At 41.9% G+C, this 26979-nt stretch overlaps 1 protein-coding gene across 2 annotated transcripts in view; it reads left to right on the top strand.

Annotated features, from left to right (window-relative positions):
- The window catches only part of GMDS (GDP-mannose 4,6-dehydratase), a 548706-nt gene that overhangs the window by 199437 nt on the left and 322290 nt on the right, over positions 1 to 26979 (top strand). For both annotated transcript variants that reach the window (XM_075921351.2, XM_075921350.2), the window contains exons 5-6: positions 22259 to 22451; positions 23246 to 23350. In XM_075921351.2, coding sequence (XP_075777466.1) covers positions 22259 to 22451; positions 23246 to 23350 — 298 coding nt within the window. The remainder of the gene's footprint in view (positions 1 to 22258; positions 22452 to 23245; positions 23351 to 26979) is intronic.

The raw sequence follows: 26979 nt of genomic DNA, 5'->3' as shown, positions 1-26979 counted from the left end.
AACATTCGAAATCAGAAATAGAATGTACTCAGACAAACTGGCAAGTATATTGTTTTAAACAAAAAGCAAACGTTTAAAAATCAGTTCTTTTTAGATCCTACAGGATTTGAGTTCAGGATTCTATTGTGCTAAACAGCGCACCCATTATTTTTTTTTAAAGAAGAGGCAGCATATTTCTACTTCCATTGCTTTACTTTTTTTTACTGATTTAGTAGAAAATATCCCAGACTTGGCAAGTATAAACCTTTTAGTTGATCTTTAAATTTATGCAGTACACTACAATAATTCTCTGTTAGACAGAGGAATGAACACGTATGAACATAATTCTAGTTGATTGTGTTAGAATCAGTTACGCAATGCAAAAGCCCAGGGTGAGAGCTATAGCTGCTGGGGTGGCCTTGGCCTGGTACAGGTGGGGGGAGAGCTAGGGTTCACACAGCTTTGGCCTGGTGCCCCTGACAGCTGGGGGGAAAGCCAGGGCTGGAGCATCCTCAGCCTGCCCTCCCTCTCTTCCCTCTTCCCCGTCCCCCTCCCCGTCCCCCCCCCCCAGCAGCTCAGGGTAGAGCCGGGGCTGGCTTGGCAGGGGGAGAGCCAGAGGTGGGGCAACCACAGCCCAGCCTGCCGAGACCCTGCACCTCCAGCCCCCTCACTCATCCCTTCCACCAAGACCCCATACCCCCAGCCCCCTTTGCCCCGACACCCTGCCCCCTCTCCTCAGCCTGAGGAGGGGGTTGGAGAGTGCAGTTCCCTAGTGTATCTTATCAAAAATGTTTTTAGTCTTCATAAATTTGTAAACAGTAGTAAGCTTTAAACAAAAAAATTACAACATGCGAACCCAGTGGCTTTGTGTTGTTTTTGGAGAAAAACAAGATTGAGCTATGGCTGCTGTATCATTTTGACTTGTTAACTTAGGCCTCATGGCTGGATATATTACCACTTGCTTCTGGTCCTTAAGCATTTTATAATATTACCATATGCTTGTAAAGAGCTCAAATGTTTCCACAGAGTGTTGTGAAATAAGTTTGTGTTAATATAGTATGTGTGTCTGCATACACACACACATCCACACAAACATACACAGGTGTAACTAAGAAAAAGTATGAAGTGTTTTGGCATCCTTCAGGATGAAAGTATCCTATCAATCTATCTATCCATAGTGTGTGTATGTGTATATTGTATGTTAGACTGATGTATATAGTATACTTGCACTGCTGCTGTTTTATATATAAAACTTGCAAGCATTTAGCATATGGAAAAATAGAAATATCTGCATTTGTGTTCAAAATTATAGCCAAGCAGACATCCATTAATATGAATGGGATGTATGCAGCTAAACTCGTGTGCCTGCAAATGAGACTTGTGCATGGATAACAGCTGGATGAACAGCTGATATATCTCATGACTTATCACTATTTAATCAGGGTTTTTTTAGTGTGCAACTTTATAGTATTAACTTAACGTTTAAGAGGAGCATAGATGTTTAAAAAGGAGTACATAGGATTTTAAGTAAGATGCCAACTACAGGCAGTCCCCAGGTTACATGGATCCGACTTACATCGGATCCCTACTTACAAACGGGGTGAGGCAACCCCGCACTAGCTGCTTCCCCCCAGTAGACCAGGGAGACGCGAAGCTAGAACCCCCCCCCCCCCCCCGCAGCAAACCAAGGAGATGCAGCGCAGCTTTTCTCAGCAGACACCTGAGCTTGAGAATAAAGGACTGAGGGAAGTGAGGTGTGGGAGAATAAAACTGAGCTCTGGAGAAATGTTTGGCTAGAGTTTCCCCTACGTTATGTACCAGTTCTGACTTACATACAAATTCAACTTAAGAACAAACCTCCAGTCCCTATCTTGTACGTAACCCGGGGACTGCCTGTATAGGGCTCTCAAGAACATTTTCTGTGAAAGATGTGAGGCAGGGGATTGGGACATGACAGCTTTAGAAAATCACGCAGTTTGCTTGATGATGTAGAGTGAAGAGTAGCCATAACTTTTATGATGGAATTTTATGAGGATGACTTTTAGTGGAATTTAAAAGATTAATTTAGATTTTAAAAGAGCAATCTAATTTGAAATAATACATGTTCTGTGCTGAGAGAGAGGGAACCTTATTTGGTTAACAGGAAGAAATGTACACGGTTCAGTAATATAAACAATCAGTCTCATATTTTTCTTAGTCAGAAATACACCTCTTATTTCCAACCAGATAGCAAAATGGGGGTTCTAAAGGGTGTGATTAACTTTAGGTTATTGCATCTCTGAGGGATCTCACATCTTTTGATGCTTTTGTACCGCTTAAATGTCCATGGATGAGGTTTTTTCACATGATGAATCCACCCCACAAATTTTTATTGCTTAAATCCATGTGTGTGCTTAAGGGTTATTTACTATTTCCCTAATATTCTCAAGAGTACAAACAGTACTCTTCCATTGAACCTCCTCCCTTTCTTTTTTTCTCCTTCAAAAAGAAAAATTGGCAAGACAGCGAAATTATATATTGTCACATTGGTATTTTAATGTAGAAAGTGTACATTACAATAAAACTTCTCATTCCCAGCATTTTCTTTGTACTTTTGAGAAAATGATGGATGGCTCCTTAGTGTACTTTCCACTATGAAATTTTTAAATCCTTTCAGTTTGTGGAAAGTGATTACCGCCCTAAATGTAACACACATTGTGTTTTCAATTGCAGTTATAATGTACATTGGTTTAAATCTGTGTACACTGAGACTATCCTTAATATGTCATGGATGCTGAAATCCAATGAAATGGAAATGGAAACAGTTGCTGAGTTTTGGGATATTATTTTATAATATAGTCATTTATTGTGCTCTTCTTCAATATCCCATCTTTACATTTTGAACTCTTTGTATAAGGCTTCTGCAGTTGAGTTCCTACAAAACCTTTTGAGATAAGATCAAAAGATAAGCAAACCCTAAGCTTTAGTACCTTCATCTCTTCTCCCTAAAAGCGACAAGGAGTCCTGTAGCACCTTGTAGACTAACAGATATATTCGAGCATACGCTTTCGTGGGCAAAGACCCACTTCGACAGATGCATGTGATGAAGTGGGTCTTTGCTCATGAAAGCTTATGCTGTATCTGTTAGTCTATAAGGTGCTACAGGACTCCTTGTTGCTTTTGCAGATGCAGACTAACACGGCTATCCCTCTGATACTCTTCTCTCTACTAATTCAAAGCAAAATTCACTTTTCTCCACATTCCTGCATTTGGAAGGTGGCTCATACTGATGAAACTTGCTGTATATCAGGGGAGCCTGGATGTAACATTGTGTTCCCCATTCAGAACATTTCTTCAACATTGCTGCAACAGACGGTTCTAAACAGTGTTTCTGGACCTGGAAAAGTTTTCTTTTTACCCCAAAGCAAATCAGCAGATATACATTGGATGCATCTAGACTGGCAAGATTTTGCGCAAAAGGAGCCGCTTTTGCGCAAAAACTTGCCAGCTGTCTACACTGGCCACTTGAATTTGCGAAAGAGCACTGAGTTTGTAATGTACAAAATCAGTGCTTCTTGCGCAAATACTTTCACGCTCCTGCTCAGGGATAAGCCCTCTTGTGCAAGAATACTTGCGCAAGAGGGCCAGTGTAGACAGGCACCTTAATTTTTTGCACAAGAAAGCCCTATGGTTAAAATGGCCATCGGAGCTTTCTTGCACAAAAGCGCATCTAGATTGGCATGGATGCTTTTGTGCAAAAGCACTTTTTGCGTAAAAGCATCCTTGCCAATCTAGATGCGCTTTTGCAGAAATACTTTTAACGGAAAAACTTTTCCATTAAAAGTATTTCCGCAAAATCATGCCAGTCTAGATGCAGCCACAATGTACAATCATATATCAAAAGGACACTTGCTATAGCGGTCTTTCTATTGCAGTACTAATACATAAACTTATATACATTATATGCATTTGCTTGATACTGTATTTAGGATTGTTTCTTAGCTTATTTGATAGATTCAAGCTTGCTGAATTCATATCATGCCCTCCTGTCTCCTTCAATGATGTAAGAATGATGTTGGCAGGTGTTCTTAGTGCTAATGTAGCTTGACTCATGTTCATTGCCTCATGGAAGAAAAATAGTATTATTGAAAAGAAGTACTAATGAAAACAAAATACAGTAAAACTCCAGTGGTCCAGCATCCAAAGTCCGGCACTCCTGATGGTCTGGCACCATCTGGAACCCGGAGGTACTCCGGGCAGCTGGACAATTGGAGCTGCTCTGCCCCCTCCTTTCCCGATTCAGCTGCTGCTGAAACTGACCAGCGGCTGACTTGGGGATGCCTGGGGCAGAGCAGCTGGGGTGCTGCCGGGTTGGTCCCCTAGCTCCGCTGCTTGGCGCTGCAGGACCAACCCGGCAACACGTAAGCTGCTGCTGAAACTGACCAGCGGCTGACTCCGGGAAGCCTGGGGCAGAGCAGCTGGGGTGTTGCCGGGTTGGTCCCACAGTGCCGAGGGGTGCATCCCCCCACTCCACCTCAGACCTCTTATAGCTCCCCCTTCCTATAGTCCGGCATATTTGATAATCCATCACCCTCTGGGTCTTAAAGGTGCCGTTATTATCGGAAGTTTACTGTACTTGTATGCAGTAGAAACAGAATGCATAAACCCAAACCATAGAGTATTTGAAATTGTGTATAAAAACATCTTTACAAGTGCACTCTTGCTTATGAAAGATGCCATCCATGCTAATTGCCATGGAGAATGAATTCATACCTTATACTAGCAATTCAGGCTTGACAGCAATGCCCATCCATATGCCTCATTCCTAATTTGCAGGTCCAACTCGAGAAGATAGAAACAACAAATGGTCTGGTAGCACTTTATAGACTAACAAAACATGTAGATGTTTATCATGAGCCTTTGTGGGCACAGCTCACTTCTTCAGATGACTGGAGTTTTGAGTTTAGGCTGTGCAGACCCAAAATAAATAGGAAGCAGCGGGAGCGGGGAGAGAGGGGGGAGACAGGGAGCAGAGGTTATGGAAAATCAAAGGGAAAAACAGGAAGGTAGAACTGGGTAGATAGGGTAGTCTCCTTTGTCCATTCAGTCTTCAGTGTAGTCTGCTGCACCTTCCATCAGTGGGGATGGGGGAAAGGAAAGGAGCTAGCGGGGCAATTATTCTATTTTATATTTTTGCTATGCGCCACTTTCTTTGCTAGGAATACACCTTTATTTTTCAGATGCTGTCGATAAAGCTTTTTCTCATGGTCATCCTTAAAGGCCTTAGAGATGAAAGGTCTTTTCAGAGTCAGCCCATTCTCTAGAATTCAATCTCAACAGATTTATAAAATAAAAAAAGGAATGAAACATTGCATGGATTTATACAGGCAGTCCCCGACTTACGCAGATCCGACTTATGTCGGATCCGCACTTACAAACGGGGCTCTCGCCCCGGAGGTCGAGGTAGCGGATTGCTACCTGCGAGCTCCGGGGCGAGAAAGCCCCGTTTGTAAGCTGCTCCGGTGCCCCTGGTCTGCTGGAGACCGTCTCCAGCAGACCAGGGGCACCGGGCGGGTTCCCGCGCTTCTGAGGCTTTGCCAGAGCAAAGCCTCAGGAGCGTGGGAACCGCCGCTGCCGCCGCTTGAGACCGGGTGCCTGTGGTCTGCTGGGGACCATCCCCAGCAGACCACAGGCACCGGGACTGAAGCCGCAGCCGCGGGGGGGGGGGGGGGGTCCCGCGCCTCTGAGACTTTGCCAGAGCAAAGCCTCAGAGGCGCAGCACCACGCTGCCGCTGCTGCTCTGCTCCCCGTGTCCCTGGTCTAATGGGGGGGGAAGGGCGCGGATAGTGTGCCCCCCCCCCCCAGCAGACCAGGCTTTTGTTTTGGACCCTGGAGCAGAGCAGCTGGGGCACTGCAGATTGGCCCTGCAGCACCCGCTCTGGGCACTACTGGACCAACCCTGCAGCACCCCAGCTGCTCTGCCCCAGGCGTCCCCAAGTCAGCCGCTGCTGAAACTGACCAGCGCTGACTACAGGAAGCCCGAGGCAGAGTTGGGGAAGCTTGGGGTTCTTAAGTTGAATCTGTATGTAAGTCAGAACTGGCGGTCAGTTTCAGCAGCGGCTGAATCTGGACGCCAGTTCCGACTTACATACAGATTCAACTTAAGAACAAACCTACTGTCCCTATCTTGTACGTAACCCGGGGACTGCCTGTAGTGGCGATTTATGTAACCCAGTAATTGGGTATTTTTATCTTGCAGCTCAATGATCTACTAATTCATTGATCTTGTGAATCAGTGAAATGAGAGGGAAATAACCCCCCAGAATGCATGGTCTTATGATACTATTGTGAAAGTTATATAAGTTGCATAGCATTTCTACTTCCTACTGTTTTCCAGACTCTGTATCTTAATGTTCAAATGCAAGATAGCTATATTTACTTCATGTTTGTTAGAACATGGTGATTGAAGAAAAAGAGCATCTAGGATGAAATTGGTTATAGTGCTCAAATTACTTGTGATGTTCTTCTGTGATTCATGATATACTTCACAAGTGTAAAAGCTAAAACACACCTTTTTAAATTAATGCCTATCTGTTGCGCTGTGTGAACAGTAGTGGTTCAACTTCAATTTTAAAAATAATGATTTAAAAAAATCCCATTAAAAGGCAAATTGGATGCCAGCTGGAGATCTGACAGTTTGTGATTTATTTTATGAAAATGGTGTCCTCCTTATTCAGTTAAAAAAAAGTAAGCAAAAAGTTTTAACAAATGGTTCTTATCCCTGAAAACTGTCCCCTTTCTCCCCTCCCACATACCTGTCAAGTCCACATGGATTATCTGGTTCATCCCACATATTTCTGGTTACTGACCCATATCCCTTTGAGTCAGATAATTTCATTAAATGGAGAATTTTGTGAGGAGGTTGCTATTAAGTTCACAGAGGTGCTTGTTTTCACATAGAAAAAGTATCCGTCATCTTCCAGAAAGTATACAGCTGGAGAAAATGTAAGGATTTTGCTTTTAAGCACATTGAAACTGCAGTGACAGCAATGATGAGTGTAAGTGTGTAGTGCACTTTGGTAGTGTCTTTTATATCAATAACCTTCTATAGTATCTTACATGCAGTAATTAATTAAGCCTTGCCCTTTGAGGCATGTAATGATTATTATCCCCATTTTACAGATGTCGAAACCAAGTCAAAGATATTAAGTAAGTAATAGTCACTCTGTCTTCTTTACTAAAATACTGAAAGTCTCTTTCTTAGGCTTATTATTTCACTCCAACAAAATAGTTTCTATATTAAAGCATACTAAAAATATTTAATCTTCGTTATTAACATATAATATATAAGAACACTGTGTCTTATAGGTGAAGCTGGTATTGCTGACATTAATCAGCTCATGTGGCCAATTTCTGGGTGGTAGATCTAAAGGTTTCAGACCTTCTGGTGGCCCGGATGCCAGTATAGTGCCACATTGCAGATTTTGTTTTTTTAGTGTGCTTTTTGAAAAACTTGGAAATTATTTTAAAATATATTATAAGAGCATCAGTTAGATTCCAAACTCTAGTTCTCAGAAGTTAGGAAATGTCAGAATGAACGTTGCCTCATTCCGTGCACAGGATTGGTTATTCTGTGAGAGAATCGGACTCTACTGAGGAGAATGTTGTCTGTAAGACTCCTCCTGCTTCATCCATTTGAGAACTTTGGAGTTGTGTAGTGAATGAGGCAGAGAGTGGTAGGAAATGAAAGAATCTTAAAGTGGTTAAATGCTGCCTTGGAGAACTGGATTCTAGCCTTGCTTCTGCCACAGAGTTCCTGTGTAATTCTGGGCAAGTCACTTAAACCAAACTTGTTACAGTTTGTAAATATTTGTTCATTTTCGGTGCCCGACTTGAGACCCTGGAGTCTCATTTACAGAAGTACTGAGTATTCACAGGACACATGAAGTCAATGGAAGTTCTGTTTGAATATGCAAAGTGAAATATGATGCTACATGGCATTTCTCCCTCTCCCCCCACCCCCCGATAGGTATAAATTCCAGTGTAGACAGAGAGGCATTGCTTAGGTGTATAAAGACATATCAGACTCTTAAGGATACATCTACACAGAGATAAGACCTGCAGAATGGCTATGGCAGGCTCAGGTCAGCTGACTCAAGCTTGCATGCTTGGACTGCAGGGCTAAAAATTGCAATTCAAGTGTTTGGACTCAGACTGGATCCTGAGCTCTAAGGCCCTTTGAGACCCTAAGAAGGCAGAGTTTGAAATAGAGATGGTGCATCAATGTCTACACCAGTTTTTCAGTCTGGACTCCAGAGCCACATAAACCTGTCACCTGTGACCCGGGCCAGCCAGAAGTTTTTTTTTTATAGTCATACCCTTACAGTATGTACCCTACGCAGCTCTCTCCATACCCATGCAGAGCTCCCACCCATCCACCCTGCTACTTTAAGGCTGCAGATTGAATTAATAGAGGATCTGCTTTCTGTTTGTAGGATAAGCAACAATCTGGTGAACAGATACATAATTTCTAAGATTTTTTTTTCCACAATCTTTAATGTCTCAGAGGGGTACATGTGTTAGTCTGTAATTTTAAAAAACAACTTTTTAAAAAACGAGTAGTCCTGTGGTACCTTAGAGACTAATGCAAATAAATGTAAAGTATCATGAGCTTTTGTGGGCAAAACCCATTTCCTCAGATGAGATTATCTTTCATAAATTTATCCTGATTAATCAATTAAGGTTTAACTGATAAGCTTTAAAGTTTAACTGGTTAACTGATTAAGCGGGCTGCCGCTCTTTCCCTATATACAAGGGGGCGGGGCTGGCAGCAGAAACCAGCAACAGCGCACGAGAGGGCCAGCTTCTGTTCCTTCCCCCTTCTTACCCCTCCCCCTCCCCATGCAAGACTCCTGGCTGCCACTGCCACCCCCACCCCTCACATTGGTGCCGGTAGCAGTAGCTAGCTGTCTCCCCCCCCCCCCCCCCCCCCCGGCCTCCCCATGGGGCTGGAGCAGCCCTCCGTGAGCAGGGGGCAATTCCCAGGTAACCAGTTAGCTATTCACATCCCTGCTCACAAGCCCCCAGTGATGTAGGGAAGCACTGCCATCTCCATTTTAGAGACAGGGAAATAAAGCACAGAAGGACTCATTCTTGTTGAGGAAATTTAGTTTTGTTGTGAAATTGTAATGGATCATGCACAGGGAAGGTACAAGGTATGACTTTACTTCAGGGCATATAAAATTTGCCCAATTCATCCTCCTCTCATCTCTGTTTATTCAGTAAAAAACATATGTAAAGTTTCAGAGCATAACACTTCATTGGCTTATGAAATTGAGGATACGCTAAAAGTTAGAAGTCTGGGAAAAACACTGATTGCTGGATACTGCCTGGTTCTAATATCTGTGATTTTTTAATAATCTCAACGTTTGTACATAATTATTGTAAATAAAAAAAGTTAAAACAATAGTTAAGTCGTTTGGAGAGCTAATCAGAAAATTTTAGTCAATGGAATTTCACCCTATTTTCTCCTAAAATAAGAAGAAAAATCACAATTTTTTTTGTTTAAAAATGGTTTCCAGGTTCCACCAACTTTTATTCATTAGAAATTTTCAGTATTTGAGATCCTTGTTGGTTTCTATTTGAAAAATGACCTGATCTAGAAATTCTGCACCTGTTAAGTGTATTTTATTTATTTCTGAGACAAGTGTCTTTATATATAGCAAGGACACCAGCCCATACTCAAGACTACATGCAAGCCAAACATGGCATTTTGGGTTTCAAAGCCATTTTTCACCTCAGGAACTACTTTCTCAGTTACACAAGAAATGTGGAAAAAACAGCCAGATTCTTTTTGAGCTTTCCAAAATAAGATCATTTGGGACTGAACATCAGCATGAGAAACTGCAGCCTAAAAGGTAATTTTCTTAGATGATCAGTGACAAAAAGTGTGTAATTTTTCTTTAAGTAGAACACTGATTTAAAAAAAACACAAAACTTCTGGCAGTATCTATAAACCTTGGCCTGGAGAAGGTGTGAGTGCAGAGGCTGCATGGAGGGACTATGCAGTAACTATACTCTCTGGAGAAATTTTAGCTTTCAGAAAGAATAGCTGTTGCTGCATCCTTTAAGAGAAATGCAGCATATAGTCCGAGTTTGACAATTTTATTGGAGGGCAGGCTAAGTTGTTCACTTGTCTTCACTAGTTTTATCCAGACAGCTGCTGTTCATGAGGGTTTCTTGAGCCAGCATGAACTATGCTTCCAGCTGGGAATCTAGCCAGCTCCTGTGCAGGAGTATGTAATGGATTGAGACTCAACTGTGTGGGGACTCCTGCTGGTCTCTTCAAGATTTAGCTCTTCCAGCCCCTATTGGCCAATGTGCCTCCCTTCATCAGATGTCGTCTTCTGCCCCTTGTCAGGCCCAATGTCCATCTTGGCCCAGGATGCACCTTTCTACTTCCCCACATAAGTGCCCCCATACGCTGAGGTCCTCTCCTCCCAGGGAACCCCAATCCTCTATATCCACTTTGCCTCACTGCCAATCACATACTGCAGCCTGAAATGGCCACTCATCATGGGTAAGGGGTTATGGACCTGCTGCCTTGGCTGGCTCTCTGCAGTTGTAGTACCCCTCGGACTCCTGGGAGTTGGGTCGGGCCAGAGCTCTGCAGCTCTGCCTGCCTTTCCCCAGCACAGCTGTGTCTTAAGTACCATCTATAGCTTCCCTGGCAGCCACATCTGGAGCAAGAATGTGTGTGTCTGAGCTTAGTAGCCCATGTCTGTACTGCCCCTACTCATTGACTGCTACCTGCCTCAGCTAGTTGCTTGATGGTCCCAGCCCTCTCCCAGATCTGGATTTAACCCTTACCTCACCTAGAGCAAGGTGACCACCTAGCTACAAGCACAAAAAAAGGAATGGGAATTGCCATATTGTCATCTTTGCACATCTTCAGAGAGGCCAACCAGAATTGCACTTTTGTTCAGACCATTTATGAACAAACACTGGTGTAGGACCCACACTCCCCTATTATATATTTGGGGGGGGGGGTGGACTGACAACCTATGACTAGTTAAGTCGACTCCTCGACCAGTTGCGTTCCCCTCTCCCTCTCTGCCTGTAAATCAGAGGCAGCAAGGTGTGGGGAAGGAGGAACCAGTGCTAGGGGGGAGACAGCTTAAAATCCGGTTCCTCCCAGAATTATCTCCATGGTGCTGCCTCTTCTCCTCCCCTCCCCCCCCGTACATCAGCAGCAGTAGCAGCACGGTGGTGGGGAGGTAAGGAAAGCTGCCTCAAACTGTGTCCACTACAAGATTAGCCAATTACCCGCTTCTTAACATCCTTTGCTATGAGTGGGGCATCAGTCAGCGTTTCCAAGTATTACTTTCAACGCTACTAACAGGCTGAATCAGCAGATAACCCTGCCACACCATTGCAATGGGAGACAAGTGTCTTTCATATACATTAAAAATAGGACTGCAGGGAAACTGTTTTGCATGAGTAACTTACAGAAAATACAACCAGCAGTCTGCTTTGTGATGTTTGCCCCCATATTAAACCCGCCATTGTGAATTTTGAATTCTTATTAAACTATCACAGCAGACTAATCTTTTGATTACAGTGTTAAAAGATGAGATAGCTTTTACATCTCCCAGTTAACAAAAGAGATTAACTTCTTGAAGTTTACAAATAAACTGAGTCAAGAACCTTGGGAGTGTTTTTATTAGGTTGCTCCCTAAAAGGTGGATTAAAGAATTGTTGTTCAAAGAGGATTGGAAATTGTTGGCCAGTGGCCTGCAGTTAAATTAAAAGCAACAATCCAACTTGCTTTGAATAGGATGACTCCAAAAATGGTGGAATAAACTTTTATTTTCTGCATTTTGGTGGTATTTTCATGATTTTATGTTAAAAAAACATGTTTGCTTCATGTTTTGAAAGCATTCAGGGCCACAGAAGGGAGCTATGAGGAAGAAAAATACATTATAATAATAATGCCTGATTCTAACTTGAATGAGCACTTTTTAAGTTCATTTCTTTATCCAGGGAAATGTGTTTTTAAAAAAAATGAAGGAAAATGTCCAAAGTGACTGTTTCCCTCTCAAATTTTATTCATGGTCCTTTATTCCCCTGGCACACATAAAGCAAAATGAATTGGCTATCTTTTTACATCTTCCTTTCTAATGTTCTCTAGCGACTCTGCAAGTTGCCCCTTTAGCCTTTTTTGAATAGTGTTTAAAGCTTCTGGCACAGCTGGATTTCACTATGTAAGAAAACTTTGAGTATTATAGTGTCACTTATCATTGAAGTTGCAACATTTCAAAACCCTTCCTGGCTTTGCTACATGCTTATTGTGCTTTAGCAGTGTAAGGTAAACATAGATATGCTCTAAATATCCGTTAGAATGATTTTAAAAAAAAGTAAGCACTATTTTTTCCTAAGTGTGTAAAAAAAAAAAAAAAAAAAAAAACCTTCTGTAATTTGAAACTCTATCGTCTTTGAACACTTGGTTGGAGATTGTTCTACAAGATAAATTCCTTGCATCAAATAACCCTGACGACTCCCCTATTCCATTAAATTAATAACAAATGGATGGGAAGATAAGCAAAACTAATGGGGAGGTTACATTTTTGTGACAAAGGTTTATGGTCATTCAGAATCTCATGTTCTGTGATATCCCATCTCTTCCTCCTCCTTCTCTTTACGTATTTTATTACGATTTGATCTGAACATTCCATTATGTGAAGCTCTTCAGAGGAGGAGAGATGATTAATGGCTAAGGTAGGTAGGGCCTGATCGATCCTGTGGAAAGATACATGCCTCCGAATTGGTGCCAAGCATTTCTCAACTCTTTCCATGACTCTTTCCACAGGATCAGGCCTTAGGTTTGCAATCTCAGTGATTTCTGTTGACTGTTTCCTATTCAAATATTGCTACATACTTAAACACTTTAAAAACACAATGAATAGTCTAGCAGTACCTTAAAGACTAATAATACATGTAGATTATATCATGAGCTTTCATGGATACAACCCACTTCCTCAGATGACTGGAGTATTAAAAGTCCAGATCCAAGAATAAGTAAGGGAAGGGCGGGGAGGTGGAGAGTTGGGGGAGGAGGGTGGAGAGAGAGAAAAAATAGTGAGTAGGGGTGGTGGGACAGAAGGAGAGTCCTCGAGATAGGACAGATTCCTCTGCTGGACTAAGATTGTGGTTGGATAGGTTGACAATGTTGCTAGATGAGTTGAAAGTACCAGGAATGAGAGAGCCTGAGGCGTGTAGGAGTTTGGATAGTTTTTTGTCCTTTTTCTTCTGAAGGGAGATGAAGTGATCCTTGTAGGGAGTTTGTTGAGTTTTAGTAAAGTCTGGAGAAGAGGAAGTATGTGTGGAAGCTTGGTTTTTTAAATGAGAATTTCTAATGTTGAGAGCTCCGCCTTGATTTTCTTCTGCTTGTTGTACAGTATGCTGATATCGTGGTTCCCAAGTTTCTTTGTGAGAGAGTGGAATAACCTCTGGCTATAGTCTGTGGGATACACAGATTGCAGTGGATTTTTCATCCTCAGTCCTTTAGGTATGATGATCATCTACTTGCACTTGGATAGGAAGATGATGTCTGTTTGAATCTGTGCAAGTTTCTTTGTGTAGTTGATTCTGACTGTCACAATGTTTTTCTAAAAACAAAAATTTCAAAGATTTAAATATTTTATAAAGCCAATGAAGTCTTTGTCTTGATTAAAATAATTCTGAAGGAGTGATGTTGAAACTTGAAAATAGCAGTCGGTCAGTGACTTTTCTAAACAGTACATGTTTTCAACTGGCAGATGTCTGCCAAAAATTGCTTCAAAGACACCAATGAGGGCCCACACCAGTGAACCATGTAAGATCCCCCATGATTTATGAACTGAGATGGTTTGTCATCTGTGTTGCTCTCCTTGGGGGCAGTTACCCCAACCCTGTGCCTTGGCTGGGAGACCAGAGCGTCTGACCCAGCAGGACAGAGTGGCGGGGAGTCCCACGGGGCAGGTAGGTAGGCTTAGTGGCATGACCAGCACACCGGGTGATAGTCCATAGTTGCCTAGCACTTCCAGTTATACTCTGCTTTCATCAGTTTGCTCATAACTCAGACTTTTAACTTTTCAGGCTCAATTTTCAATGCACACTCTCTGCCTTGGGGACTGAATTTTTGATTGCTACAGGTTTAAAAAAAAGCATGTCGCCGTTTTTGATAAAGGAGCAAGAGGAAAATAGGCAGGTTAAGCTAAGGAGGTTAAATTTAGATTAATCAACTAATGAAATAGTCAATGTAATTTTCATCGACTATTCAGTTAGTCAATAAGGCACCTCTGCCTTTGAAATGTAGCAGAAGCGCTACAGGGAGCATGGGACTCAAGCAGTTCCCCACTGAGATGGTGCTGGAGGGAGCCAGCTTTTAAGCTGGCTCCCCCCCCAGCAACAGATCTGGCTCCCCCACCTTGCTGCCTCTCTCCAATATTCTCTGATTTTTCCGGTTGCGCACCAGACGGAAGCCTGGCATGGGCGGGGGGAGTGACTGGAAGGTGGGGCCATGGTCGGTGCTAGGAGCCTGTGATTGTGCAGAAGCCTTGCTGATTGGATAGTTGACTAGTCACTTACATCCCTAGTTTTAAACAACACTAACCCATTTTTTCTTACTGTTTCTTTGAAGATCACTTCAGAGATTTGGAGCAAGATCTTGAAATTTGTCAAGGGGATAGTCTGAGTCTTGTGTTGTCCTCATAAAAATTTGGCTAGAATGGCCAAGTCATAAATCATGAAAAGTTACTGTTTCAGCATATGAAGTGGAGTGTGTTTTGCTGTTAAACTCTCTGAACATATCATCGGCATTAAGCATAATGTAGACATGCATAATTCCAAAAGCCATTTTAGGCTGCTCTAAATTGTCAGATTATATTAGATACTAGACAGCCTAAATAACTAGGTGTAGAAAGGCGGCTTAGAGCTACTATTCCTTCATCACTTTCATCAGGACTACTGCAGTACCATATTCTTGGATGTAAAACCTATAGCACTTAGGGATACTCCAGCTCATACAGGGCACTGCTGCTCATCTCCTCAGCACCATGGGGTACTGTGAGCACATCAGATCTGTCCTCCACTCTCTGTTCTGGCTTCCATAGAATACTGAATCATGAGCAAAATTTTGGTCTTTATTATCAAGGTGTTCAATGAACAGGGTCCATGGTATATAAAAAAATTGAATAGACCTTTCAGATGAAGACCTTAGTCAACTTTTTTTTTTTTTTTTTTTTTTTTTTTGCTACTATGGGACAGTGGAATAGTCTGCTATCAGGGTAATACTCATCTGTGTGGCAGATGGATTTCTCTGGGCCAAGTTTGACACGGTGGAATGAGTTCCCCAAGAACTAAGGGCCATCACAAACCTCACCACTGTCCTCTATGAGTGAAAGGCAGGGCTTGATAAATCCACTTATCTACTCGCCTGTGGTGAGTAGATTTCAGCCGGTCGCCCGGTTCACTGGAGGTTTGCACATGCGCAGTGTGGGTCTCGCGCATGCACAGTGCAGGGCTGGTGAGTGGTTTTTGCCACGGTTTGTTGAGCCCTGGTAAAAGACATGTTTTTTTTTACCTTGCTGTCTCTGACAGGTTTGGGCTTCAGCCCTGGGTGATGTGGTTTAGGTTTGGGCTTCAGACTTGCTGGGGCACAGGATCAACAAAAGCCATGGTGACCCCATTAAAATGAGGTTGCAACAAATTTGGGATTTCTACTCATAGTTTGAGAATTCCTGTACTAGAGTGAAGAGGGGAGTGTAAGACCCTATATAGAAAAGAATAGAACTCATGCCCCAGCTGCACTGAGCCTTTACTTGGCTCAGTTGAAGTTTGAACCCTCCCTTTCTTCTAAAACTCACTTCAACTTCCTAAGATTGCTTTGTTGCCAACCCCTTTGACCATTAATCTTGCATGATTCATATATTCCTAGGAAAAAATTCTGCCAGGAAATAGGGCTTCTTTAAAAAACCAAAAAACATATCCTCTGAGTTTTTTGCCACACTGGCAGTTGAGCTATGGGGAGTTTTGGCATCTATGGTGAGGCTTAGATTAAGGCTAAAATTATCCCAGAAAAGGAAGAACAACAAAAACAAACAACTCTGGTATAGAGCCCTAATGCTCCTTGTGTATTTGGAGGGTGAGGATGAGGGGCAGTTAATTTGGCCACAAAGTTTAGTATGATTTAAGTTTAGTATGATGGTCGGAAGAAACGGAACCCTCGTGCTTTGCCCCTTCTCCAGGGCTCCATCCCACCCATCACTTACTCCATTCTTCCCCTTCTGTCATAGGATTTCCCTCCGTTCAGTCACTCACTCATGGTGTGGGATGAGGTGAGGGGAAAGAAGAGGCATTCCGAGTGTGGGAGGAAGCTCCAGGCTGAGGCCCTGCTTCCTAAAGCAGATGATGGCCCTCTCTCTCTCTCTCTCCACTGCTTGCTTTGCTCAGGTTAGATCGTCAGCAACTGTCTCTATCAGTTTTAAGGGAAGGAATCATACTGAAACATATGCCTTAAATGTGTACAAAACTGTATATATGTCTACAAATGCATTTCACAGACACAAGCATTTCTATATTAATGTCAGTCTTCTCCATGGCATTGGACACCAGCTTCTTTGCATTCCCACAGAGACTGGTATTGTAAAAAAAAAAAAAAGCTGCTATGGCTGTTGTATCTATTTTGTTGTTGTTTTTTTTCAGATTAAAAAATACATTTCTGCCATAAGGCACCTTGTTTTTTTGCAGCAGTGAGTGGAAGCTTGATCAGCATGTGCTTGGAGAGAGGAAGCCATAAGTCAGCTAAACTCTGTTTACCTACTAATATGCACTTTTTAAAATTAAGTGAATGTTTTATTTATCTCCTCAGATGATTAATAAAAGCCTCCTTCTTTCAATAATCACTCCCTATGTGAGAAGTTGTGCTGCTCCCTTTCACATAGGGATGAACCAATTCCTAAATAATGTTTATTATAGTTTATAATGGTTATTATTTTTGTAAAGTAATTGTACTTTGCATTTTAGCTCACCAAACTTAATATGTGATCTTCTCAGTTAGAGCCTGAGGATAGAATCCTAGCACGTCTGAAGTCAATGGCAAAATTCCTGTTGGCTTGTGTGGGGTCAGGATTTCACTTAGCTTCTGTGGTCCTTACTTGTGTTGAGTGTCATATTGACTATAGGGGCATTACTAAGCTTGGAAATTATTTCAATATAACTTATTTTGAATAATAACTCCCAAAATAACTATTGCAAAATAAGCTTGTTCCCCAAGGAAAGCATGGGTTATTTTGAAATAACCAGCCCCTTATTTTGAAATAACAGGCTTGGTAGTGTGGAGAGACTGTTATTTCGAAATAAGGGAAGTTATTTTGAAGCAACTCCCAAGCTGAAACTGACCAGTGGCTGACTTGGGGAAGCTGGGGCAGAGCAGCTGGAGTGCTGCCGGGTTGGTCCCGCCGCGTCGCTCAGGTGAGGGGTGGCGCTATGGGACCAACCCGGCAGCACCCCAGATGCTCTGCCCCCAGCTTCTCCAAGTCAGCCACTGCTGAAACCACAGCAGCTGACTTGGGGAAACCAGGGGTAGAGCAGCTGGGGTGCTTCCGGGTTGGTCCCACAGCGCCACCCACTCCTATGCTGCGCAGTTCCCTGCCGACCTCCCCTCCTCCCACCCCAGACCTCTCATTGCCCCCCTTCCGGTACTCCAGCATATCTGATAATCTGGCACCCCCTGGGTCCTAAAGGTGCCGGATTATCAGAAGTTTACTGTATCAGTAAATTTCTATGCCTGTATACCGTACTCAGAGATATGATAGGAATGTGTTCATTTGGAGAGTAGAACTCCATGTGTTTTCATTTAGATAGCTTTCAGTAAGCATTTAAATCTTATTAAAGGCCTTGCTTGCTATGTTTGGCTTTGAACTATTGATTGGGAAATCATATTTGAAATACCTTGTAAAATACAGCTCTTGTGTAAAGATTCAGTTGGTAATTAAAATAAAAACTGCATATTCAAACTAGCAAACCATTAGATCAGTGGTCCCCAACCTTTTGGGGCTGCGCGTGTGCCACGCACCCAGGGGTGGCACCACGCATGCGCTGCATGCCTGGGGCAGGGGCTGTGCATGCGCTGGGCGCCCAGGGTGCAAGAATGGCTCAGGCCGGCTCTGGTCACTAGGCGGGCGCACATAAATGTCCCGACGGGTGCCATCGCGCCCACAGATACCGCACTGGAGATAACTGCACTAGATAATGTTGATTATCATCTGTGTTAAGTTGGATAAGAAGGTCACCATGTGACTTGTCATGGTAATTTTATGCTTTTTGATCACATGATCTCAAAGTGTTCTAATATATCTATGCAACCTGATTTTAATAAACATTTTAACCAGGTTGTACCTCAGTGAACCTTAACTCTCTGGTCCGGCAGCATCCGTGGTCTGACCACAGAGCTCAGGAACAGGGAACTCTGGGGATAGGGCAGGAGTGCGGTAATGGGGACCGGTGACTTAGCTAGGAGCCCGGTGTCGGGGGAGGGGCAGAATGGGTGGCATGTGGGGAGTTCTGGCCCCAGCCCTGGCCAGGGATCTCGGCCCCAGCAGCAAGGGGGCCAGCGGCAGCTTGAGAGATCTGGGGTGCTTGGACAATATTGAGTCCAGACGGGAGCCCTAGCCTGATGACAGCTGGGCAGCATGGGTCATGAGGAGAGGGACCTCCTCTGGTCCAGCAAATCCCTTCATTCAGGGCCAGTGAGGTCCTGAGGGTACCAGACAAGGGAGGTCCAATATGGATAAATATTGAACCATTTTATATTTGAAAATTTAGAATTGTCATTAGATTCCTAATACTTCCTAGAACCTGAGAGCTGTCTCCTATGAACTTCTGACCTCTCTCTTTGAAATCAGTGGGAGCTGAAGGCACTCAAAACCTAGCATGAAAAAAGATTCCTTAATTTTTTTTTTCTGGGACCAAACTTGCAAGATTCTGAAAGATGTGGTTGGCACTCAGCACTATGGAAGAGTTGGCCTTTTGGGGCGTGTGTGTGTGTGTGTGTGTGTGTGTGTGTGTGTGTGTGTGTGTGTGTGTGTGTGTGTGTGTGTGTGTGTGTGTGTGTGTGTGTGTAATGGGAGTTGTAGATCTTAGTGTTGGTTCTATCCTTCTGCCAATGGTTCAGGAATTTTCTCACTTCATTTTCCCCTCTTAATGCTTCTATTTTCTCCTCATTATCTGGTTGCAATCATAGCAGCCAAATTTTGGTAAGGCAGGTTGGTATGTTTTTGCAAAACATTGTCCTTTGTCACACAAAACAAAATCCCATGTTATGAAGTTATCCAGGTTTACACGCTAACAATTACTTCCACTGTACTGGGTGAAGTGTCTTAGAAGACTGCATTATTGGAGTTAGTACGTGTAGCCGATAAAGTATACATTTTTCGCTTTCATGGATGCCATTCTAGTCTAACCTGCAGTCCTAATTGAAATGAGTTTAGTGGCTTGAGCCCAATCCCCAGTGAACAATAGCCCACATTACAAAAACACCAAACACACATACAGCTGTCAGTTTCTGCTCAAGAGACACTCGAGACATGGAGGCAAAATTACCTCACACCCTGCAGAATGATTTTTCCAGGTGAAGAGTGAGGTCATTCTTAAGGCAAGAGGGAAAAGCTTGCATTGTGTATTTGGTCTGTGCGTTCCCCAGGGAGAGCTGTTTTTAGTATTGCTACTGTAGACTCAGTGTTCACTTCGGACACAGAATTTATAATTAGGGATTTTTTAGAAAAGATTTGTTCTCATCTGAACTCACCTGATGTACATTTTACAGTGTACATGTACTATAGTCTACAATGATTTGTACATGAGCAGGGATTATCATTGGGGAATATGGAAGAAATAATATATACTATGCAGGAAATTCTAGCCCCATTGCAGACCAGGGGAAATGTGTAATTTATTTCATTTTATTTCAATACCTCATATGTTTGGAAGTGATATCCATGTGATAAATTGGAGAGACAGGTGATAAATATAATTAATTATGCTACTTATCATATTCTTTGACCTTTCAAAGAAAAGCTTGAAAAGCTTCAAGCAGCTGCTATGTTTTAAAAATGAATGTCACAAAATTTTGTATTGCTTTTCCCCACTAAATCACAGCTTGAATTATGCTGAAGCGCTTGTCTACATAGTAGTCTGGAACTGAAGTCTTTATTTCCGTTTTAATTCACATCTTGAGTAGTTTTAATTCAAATTTGTGTGAGGAAACTTTTTTTAAATAAGAGTGCCTTATCTTCATTAGGGATGTTAAATTGCCTTTAATCAGCTACTTGATTAGTCAATAAGGGGAGAAGAGCCACAGCAGGGTTAGCTCCCAGCCCCAGGAGCTAACCCTACTGCAACTCTGCCTTTGAAATGTATTAAGAGCCTCGTGACTCTTAATACATTTAAAAAGCAGAGGCACAGCATCTGGGACCGAGCATGAGACAAGAATCAGCTGATTCCCAGCTCGTACTGGGTCCCCCTGCTATTCCTCTGCCTCCCCTGCTCCCCTCCCCCTGGAGGTAATGCTGGGGGAAACCAGCTTTTAATGGGGGAAGCGACTAGTCGAGTCACTACTTGATTACCTGATAAACATATGCTTATTGGGTAGTCAACTAGTTGATTGGTCGCTTACATCCCTAATCTTCATATAACTTATGTTCAAAATCAGGCTTGCAACTAAGGGCTTGTCTGCTCTGGCAAGCTACTGTGCTGTAGCTTTTTCGATCAGGGGATGTGAAAAAACACCCGCCCTGAGCAAGGCAAGTTACAGCGCTACAAATGGCCAGTGTAAGAACTCACATGCCAAGCACTGTTAGCTAGTCCTCTTAAGGAGGTGGTTTACCTGCAGTGCTGGAAGAGCTCTCTCCCAGCACTGCCATCCCCATCTCACTGTCCCATTAAAGCACTGTTGCATCAGCGCTTTAATGTTCTGAATGTAGACAAAGCCAAAATAAGTAGAGTTGTGAATTACAATTGATTTAGTTACTTGGGTTCAAGTTGCTTTGCAGAAGAGCCCTAAATCTCTACCTTTTAAGATTGCAGGGGAAAAATGTAAAATGAATGAAGTGTTTTCTGCCTGAATCTGCAAAGACCCTGAAACAGTACCTCTAAGATATGTGAACTACCTTGTTTTTCAGTGGGATAATAGTTCAGATACCCAATAATACTAATTTAAATGACATCACTGTTAACTATTTCCGTCTTGTCAAAACATGGAATAAAGGGAGAAGGAAGGATCACAGATCTGCACCATCTGCTGGGAATAGTGTTTCATTTTGGTGCCATGAATAGGTAACATTTGGGAGAAGATCATCTTTTTCCCCCTGATTCTGATATTTGGAACTCAAAATCAGATAGGAGAAATGGAACCTGGGTTTGTTTCTATGTCCCACCAGTAGAGAGCCGATCCCACAGAGCCCAGCGATTCAAACAAGATCCCTAACAAGTCCTCTTTGCCAGAGCAGCGGCATCCAGGTCTGCTCTGGTGTTGAGTATGTAGCCAAGTAGTTTCTGCCTGGCGTTAGTGGTTGCTGCTACTCTGTCTTCAGAAAGCTTTCTGAAGCTTTCAAGCTTTTCCTCACAACTGTGAGAGCAAGAAACATTTTTCCCATGAAAGTTCAGAGTCTGACATCATCCCATGGCTCTGGAGCCCTACTCACCGTTTCTTATGCCTGTGCCTTAAGCAAGGTTGCTTAAAGGGGCACCTTAACATAATAGAGAGGAAGTCAAGTCCCTAGAATTCAGGACAGGCTGTGTTTTATCATAGCATGTTCATAAACACAGAGGGGCATCTAATTTTGGCCCCTTAAATGACTCGGAGCTTTACTTCCCTCCTCCCCCCAAATTACTTGTCTGAAGCCCAATTTGGTTAAGTCTATATCCTAATCCTGTGACAATTTTTCCCCCTTGTGTGTTCAGTCTTTCGCATTCTTGGGCTGGTAATGCCTTTTGGTAACAGGTACCAGTCTCTCAGACTTTGCTTCTTTGGGCTTCTTAGTTTTGTAGTCAAGTTGAAGAAGCCTGTTTTTGGTTCTCAGTGTATTTTGTAAATATTTTGGATATTCTTATAAATTAAAAATTGAAATCCGACTGAAAACATATAGCTGATTCTGTTTTGTGTCAGGTATAAATGTGACTTTGTTGTGTATACTTGTTGCATTTCTGGTTGCCTTTAGTAAATCTCTCTCATTGTATTTCTTCCTATCTCCCTCCTACCAAGATTTCTTTTGACCTAGCAGAATATACTGCTGATGTTGATGGAGTTGGTACTTTACGGCTTCTTGATGCTGTTAAGACCTGTGGCCTTATCAACTCTGTGAAGTTCTACCAAGCCTCAACCAGTGAACTTTATGGGAAAGTGCAAGAAATACCACAAAAGGAGACTACTCCTTTTTATCCCAGGTCTCCATATGGTGAGTATTCATGTGCGCGCATGCCTACGTGCGCTCCTTGTATCTCAGGACTGAAGTCATTTGGGTATGAGATTAAAATAAAGATAGAACAAAAGTGACTAGACATGTTGAGAAGCATACCTTTATAAATTACTAAATAAAAAGTATTTGCTGCCATTGCCTGAGGGTGCTAAATTACCATCTCACTTCACACAACCTTGTTCATTCAGATCTGGAGCAGAGAACTTTTTTAAAAGGATGAGGGAGGGGTGATTCCATCGGAGTGAAGAGTTGTAAGATAGCACAGAATTGATAAAGTTTAATATTTTTTGCTGCCTAAATGAAAATCTCCCAAGAGCTCACTCCTCTCATGAACTAACTTGAAACACTTATTAAAGCAATGTGCATGGAAGACAGTAGTGATAAAGTTTCAAATCAACTGAGTGTTAAGGCACCAGATTTTCATTTATTCCCTCAAAGTAATTTTTCTTATTAACAGAGGTCACCAGCATGCATATTTCACACGCTCTGGCAGTGTTAATTATATTGTAAAAGAAAACGTGTGATGTTTGAGTGTGCATAGCAAAACAAGCGATGGGTGCCTTAATGTTTCCTGGCCAAGACAATGGCTGTACAGAAAGGAGTGTTTCTCATTCAGTTGCTGTTTATTGGGATGAATGTTTAATGGTGAAATATGACACACTGAGAGAATTAATCAGATGCTAGTTCATCTTTCTATAAAGAACTGAATTTCTTACTCTGTGTAAATGTGTGTGGGTGTGATTACAGATGTAACATTTAAATTATTTTTGTAGGAGCAGCCAAGCTGTATGCCTATTGGATTGTGGTGAACTTCAGGGAGGCCTACAATCTCTTTGCTGTGAATGGCATTCTCTTCAATCATGAGAGTCCCAGGAGAGGTTAGAAAGTCTTTGAAAAACTCTATTACCCACCTTGTTATGTATCTGAACAGGGAAAATGGAGTAGTATATCCAATTTAATTCAAATTTAATAGTGTACTAGCTGTCTGTTTCATTTGTTTAACTGGTTCCTATAATAGATCAAGTCTGCACAGTGCAAGTTTTCATTTTTAAACTTACATTTCCATTTCTAGCCTTTTTGGTTTAGCTATGAGCTAATCCTCTTCATATGAACCAATGTAGCAGTGTCCTAGACAGACCGAAACAACATCTGTAAACTTGCTTATTCACCTTGATGAGTATGGTAACTAAAGCCTAAAACAGACCTTTTAAAGGGAAGGTTTTCTAGGGTAGGCACTTAGACACCGTTTCAAGCTTAATTTACACTCTTCAGTATTGCATTTGCACACAAATACTGATAAGGGGTGGGAAAAGTAATATTTTAATATACATAAGATCTATTAATGGTAGTGTCCATGGCTGTGTAAACCAGCTGAAATATTTTCAGTTAAGGTGTTTACACATGGTTTTAAAATGCCTTTCAGTTTGATACCTAGTAGTCCTAGATAACAAGTACCAATGAATAGAACACAAACGATCTTAACTTTCACAAACCCTTTCCAGTGCATCATAAATAATTTGTCTGAAGTGTAAGTTGTACACCAGTTAGTTGAATTCCCTCTCGTCTTCTACTGGGTATTTTCCACTAATCGTAAACTAGTAGGCTGTGTCTACACTGGTGTGATCTTGTGCAAAAGCGGCCGCTCTTGTGCAAAAACTTGCTGCCTGTCTACACTGGCTGCGTGTTCTTGTGCAAGTAAACTGACGTTCTAATTTATGAAATCAGGGCTTCTTGTGTCAGAACTCTGACGCTCCCGCTCAGGAATAAGCCCTTTTGCACAACTGTTCTTGCGCAAGAGGCCAGTGTAGACAGGCAACATGAATTTCTTGCGCAAGAAAGCCCTATGGTTAAAATGACCATCAGAGCTTTCTTGCGTAAGAGAGCATCTACACTGGCATTGATGCTCTTGCGCAAAAGCACATCTCTTGTGCAAGATCACGCCAGTGTAGATGTAGCCGTTGAGTTTTAATGATGCACTGTAAAATGAAAGCTGAATTAATTCATGAAAGTAGCTTTTCATTTCAGAAATCTTTTCTTGAAGTGTGTTGATAATGAAAAGTAAAGCCAAGTTATTTTTTCAATGGTTTCAGATGAGTATTCCACTTATGTGTGTGCGTGCCCAGTACACCAAAGCTTGGAGAACTTTGCCTACTACTGTCTGCAGTGGCTGCAGCCCTCGCCCCTGCCCTGGTTAGGTAAAGGTGGCTTCACTCTGGACACCTCCCTCCTGAACCCCTCTTCCCCAATTTCTTGTTACTGTCTGTGGTGGCTAGGGCTAGTCCACTCTGTGTGGCATTTTACATCACACTTTCAATCATAGTCTTCTGAGATTTCTGGTTGTATATAGTAGGTATATAAGAGTGTAGCCGTGTAAATGGGTAATCAATATGTTTAGCGGTTACCCAAACTGCTACACATGGCTCTTTATGCAGCACTATAAGTATACTGTTTTCCTCTGTTCTGTAGTAAGAGGTAAGTCCAAAGAAGAAGTTTCATGTCCAGTGCATGTCTAAACCTCTTAGATTGATTGTCTCTTGTTTAGGATGAGGCCCAGACAATGATGGTACTTTGAGATTCAGAGTTTTTGAGAGGTTCTGCCAAAGGTGTGGTTCCAGAAAATTTGTGGCCGATGCTGGCCCTGCAGTCTCAACCTTCAACCATGGACTGTGAATCCTTCAGGTTGTTTGGTCATATGTATGTATGCACTTATAAAGTCAAGCATGTGACATTTTCATAATGATGAACAGAGTGTTGGAGTGAGGGGAAGTATAAGAATCTAAATTAAAAAAAAGAACAGAACTTGTTGGCCCATAGGACTGGTTCCCTGAGAATGGAATTGAGGGATGGTACGTAATCTTGTAGGGTTATTTTACACTGCTTTTGTTTGTCATGTTATGTGGCTAAACAGATAACTTTCCACTGATATCAAATGAACATTATTGCACATGAGCATTAAATATACTAAAAATCTCAAAAGTTCATTACAGAATCTGGGTCAAAGACCCAAATGCTGGATTTACTTTAACTAGTGTCTTCTGGAATGGTTTGAGAAAGGAAATCTTTATTAAAAGAATACTCAGGTAGTTACATTTCAAATTAAAGAGATTTAAATAATACATTTTAATTGTGAATTGCATTTGTACTTTTTAGTTATTTTCCTGAAAAAGTAACTTGTTAGTTGGCAATCAGTGTTCATTTGCAATTAAATATAGTCCGTACACAAATTTTGGTACTCCTTTTTGCTAACACAGAGGATATATAATCAGTTATACGGTTTAACTGACATTTATTTAACCCTAAGTGAGCCTTAATTTTAATTTTATGTTAAAGTGGCAAATGACAGATTTATTATATACTAGATTATTCCTTTTTTCCAATTTGCATCAAGCTCTATTTGCATGAAAACTCATCATCAGTTAAAAATGAAAAAACACGGGCCTTTTTCCTATTAAATAAAATGATCTTAAGTGTGCCATATACCTAAGAAAAAATGTTTATCATAACATGTTTTGCATTTCAAAATTAAGTGAATTATTAAACAGTTAAAGGATAAATACTATTAAAATTATATGGATATTATTATTCCACCTAGAGTATTATTTTCTAGATCATTCATTAGAGCAGCATTTCTCAAACTGTGGGTCCTGACCCCCCCGGGGGATTGCAAGCAACTTAGAGGGGGGGGGGTCGCAGCAATGGAGAGGTGTCACGAGCAACTGAGAAGGGGGTCACGGCATCACAAGTTTGAGAACCTCTGCATTAGGGAAACCTGTTTCTCTGACACCAGTCCAGGTAAAAGCAGTTGTCATCACACAATTGTTATGTAGCCGGAGGGAAAGGATACAACTGCTCATTTTTGTGACATCTTTCTGCTATGAAGGAAATTGCTTGGTATTAGATTGCAGGCTGAATTGGTCAAATAACTAGTAATCAGATTAGAAGAAGGAGAAAAAAGAGGAAAAGAAATCATAGCTTTAAAAAAGGGTATATGGGGAGGTAACTTATCATTATATTCACTTTTTATTTACTTATTTACGTTTTCATATATTTAATTTACTTTGCGTATTTTGGGTGTCTTATACTTGTAATTTTGATTGCCTTCTGCATGCCTCTTTTGCCTGTTTATCTGAAGAGAGCAATAATGGTATGCTGGTTTCTAATGGAAAACCCTATATCACGGTAGCCACCCTTTCTGAGGCTTCCATAAGAACAGCTGGCCATTTTCTCCGTTTCCCCTTTTCTGTTTGTTTCTGCAACTGGGGAGTCAAACTGGCCGACTTCCTCCCTGTGTTCTGTATACGTGGACCCAAACAGCTCAATTGTGCCAGAGAGACAAGAGCTTCAGCTGGACAATTGGACATATTGGAGAGCCTGCTGACTAGTGCTATTTTTAATACACAGAGCTGATCGTGCCCATAAGGACTTGGGTGCACAAAGTTTCTATGCAGAAGTTTTTGTCTTACTCAGTAGATTTGGACTTGACTCAATACATTTGATAGAGGCAGCT

Source organism: Pelodiscus sinensis, chromosome 2 (genome assembly GCF_052426305.1).
Source record: "Pelodiscus sinensis isolate ZL-2025 chromosome 2, ASM5242630v1, whole genome shotgun sequence".
Classification (NCBI taxonomy): domain Eukaryota; kingdom Metazoa; phylum Chordata; order Testudines; family Trionychidae; genus Pelodiscus; species Pelodiscus sinensis.
This window is presented reverse-complemented; position numbering and strand designations above follow the sequence as displayed.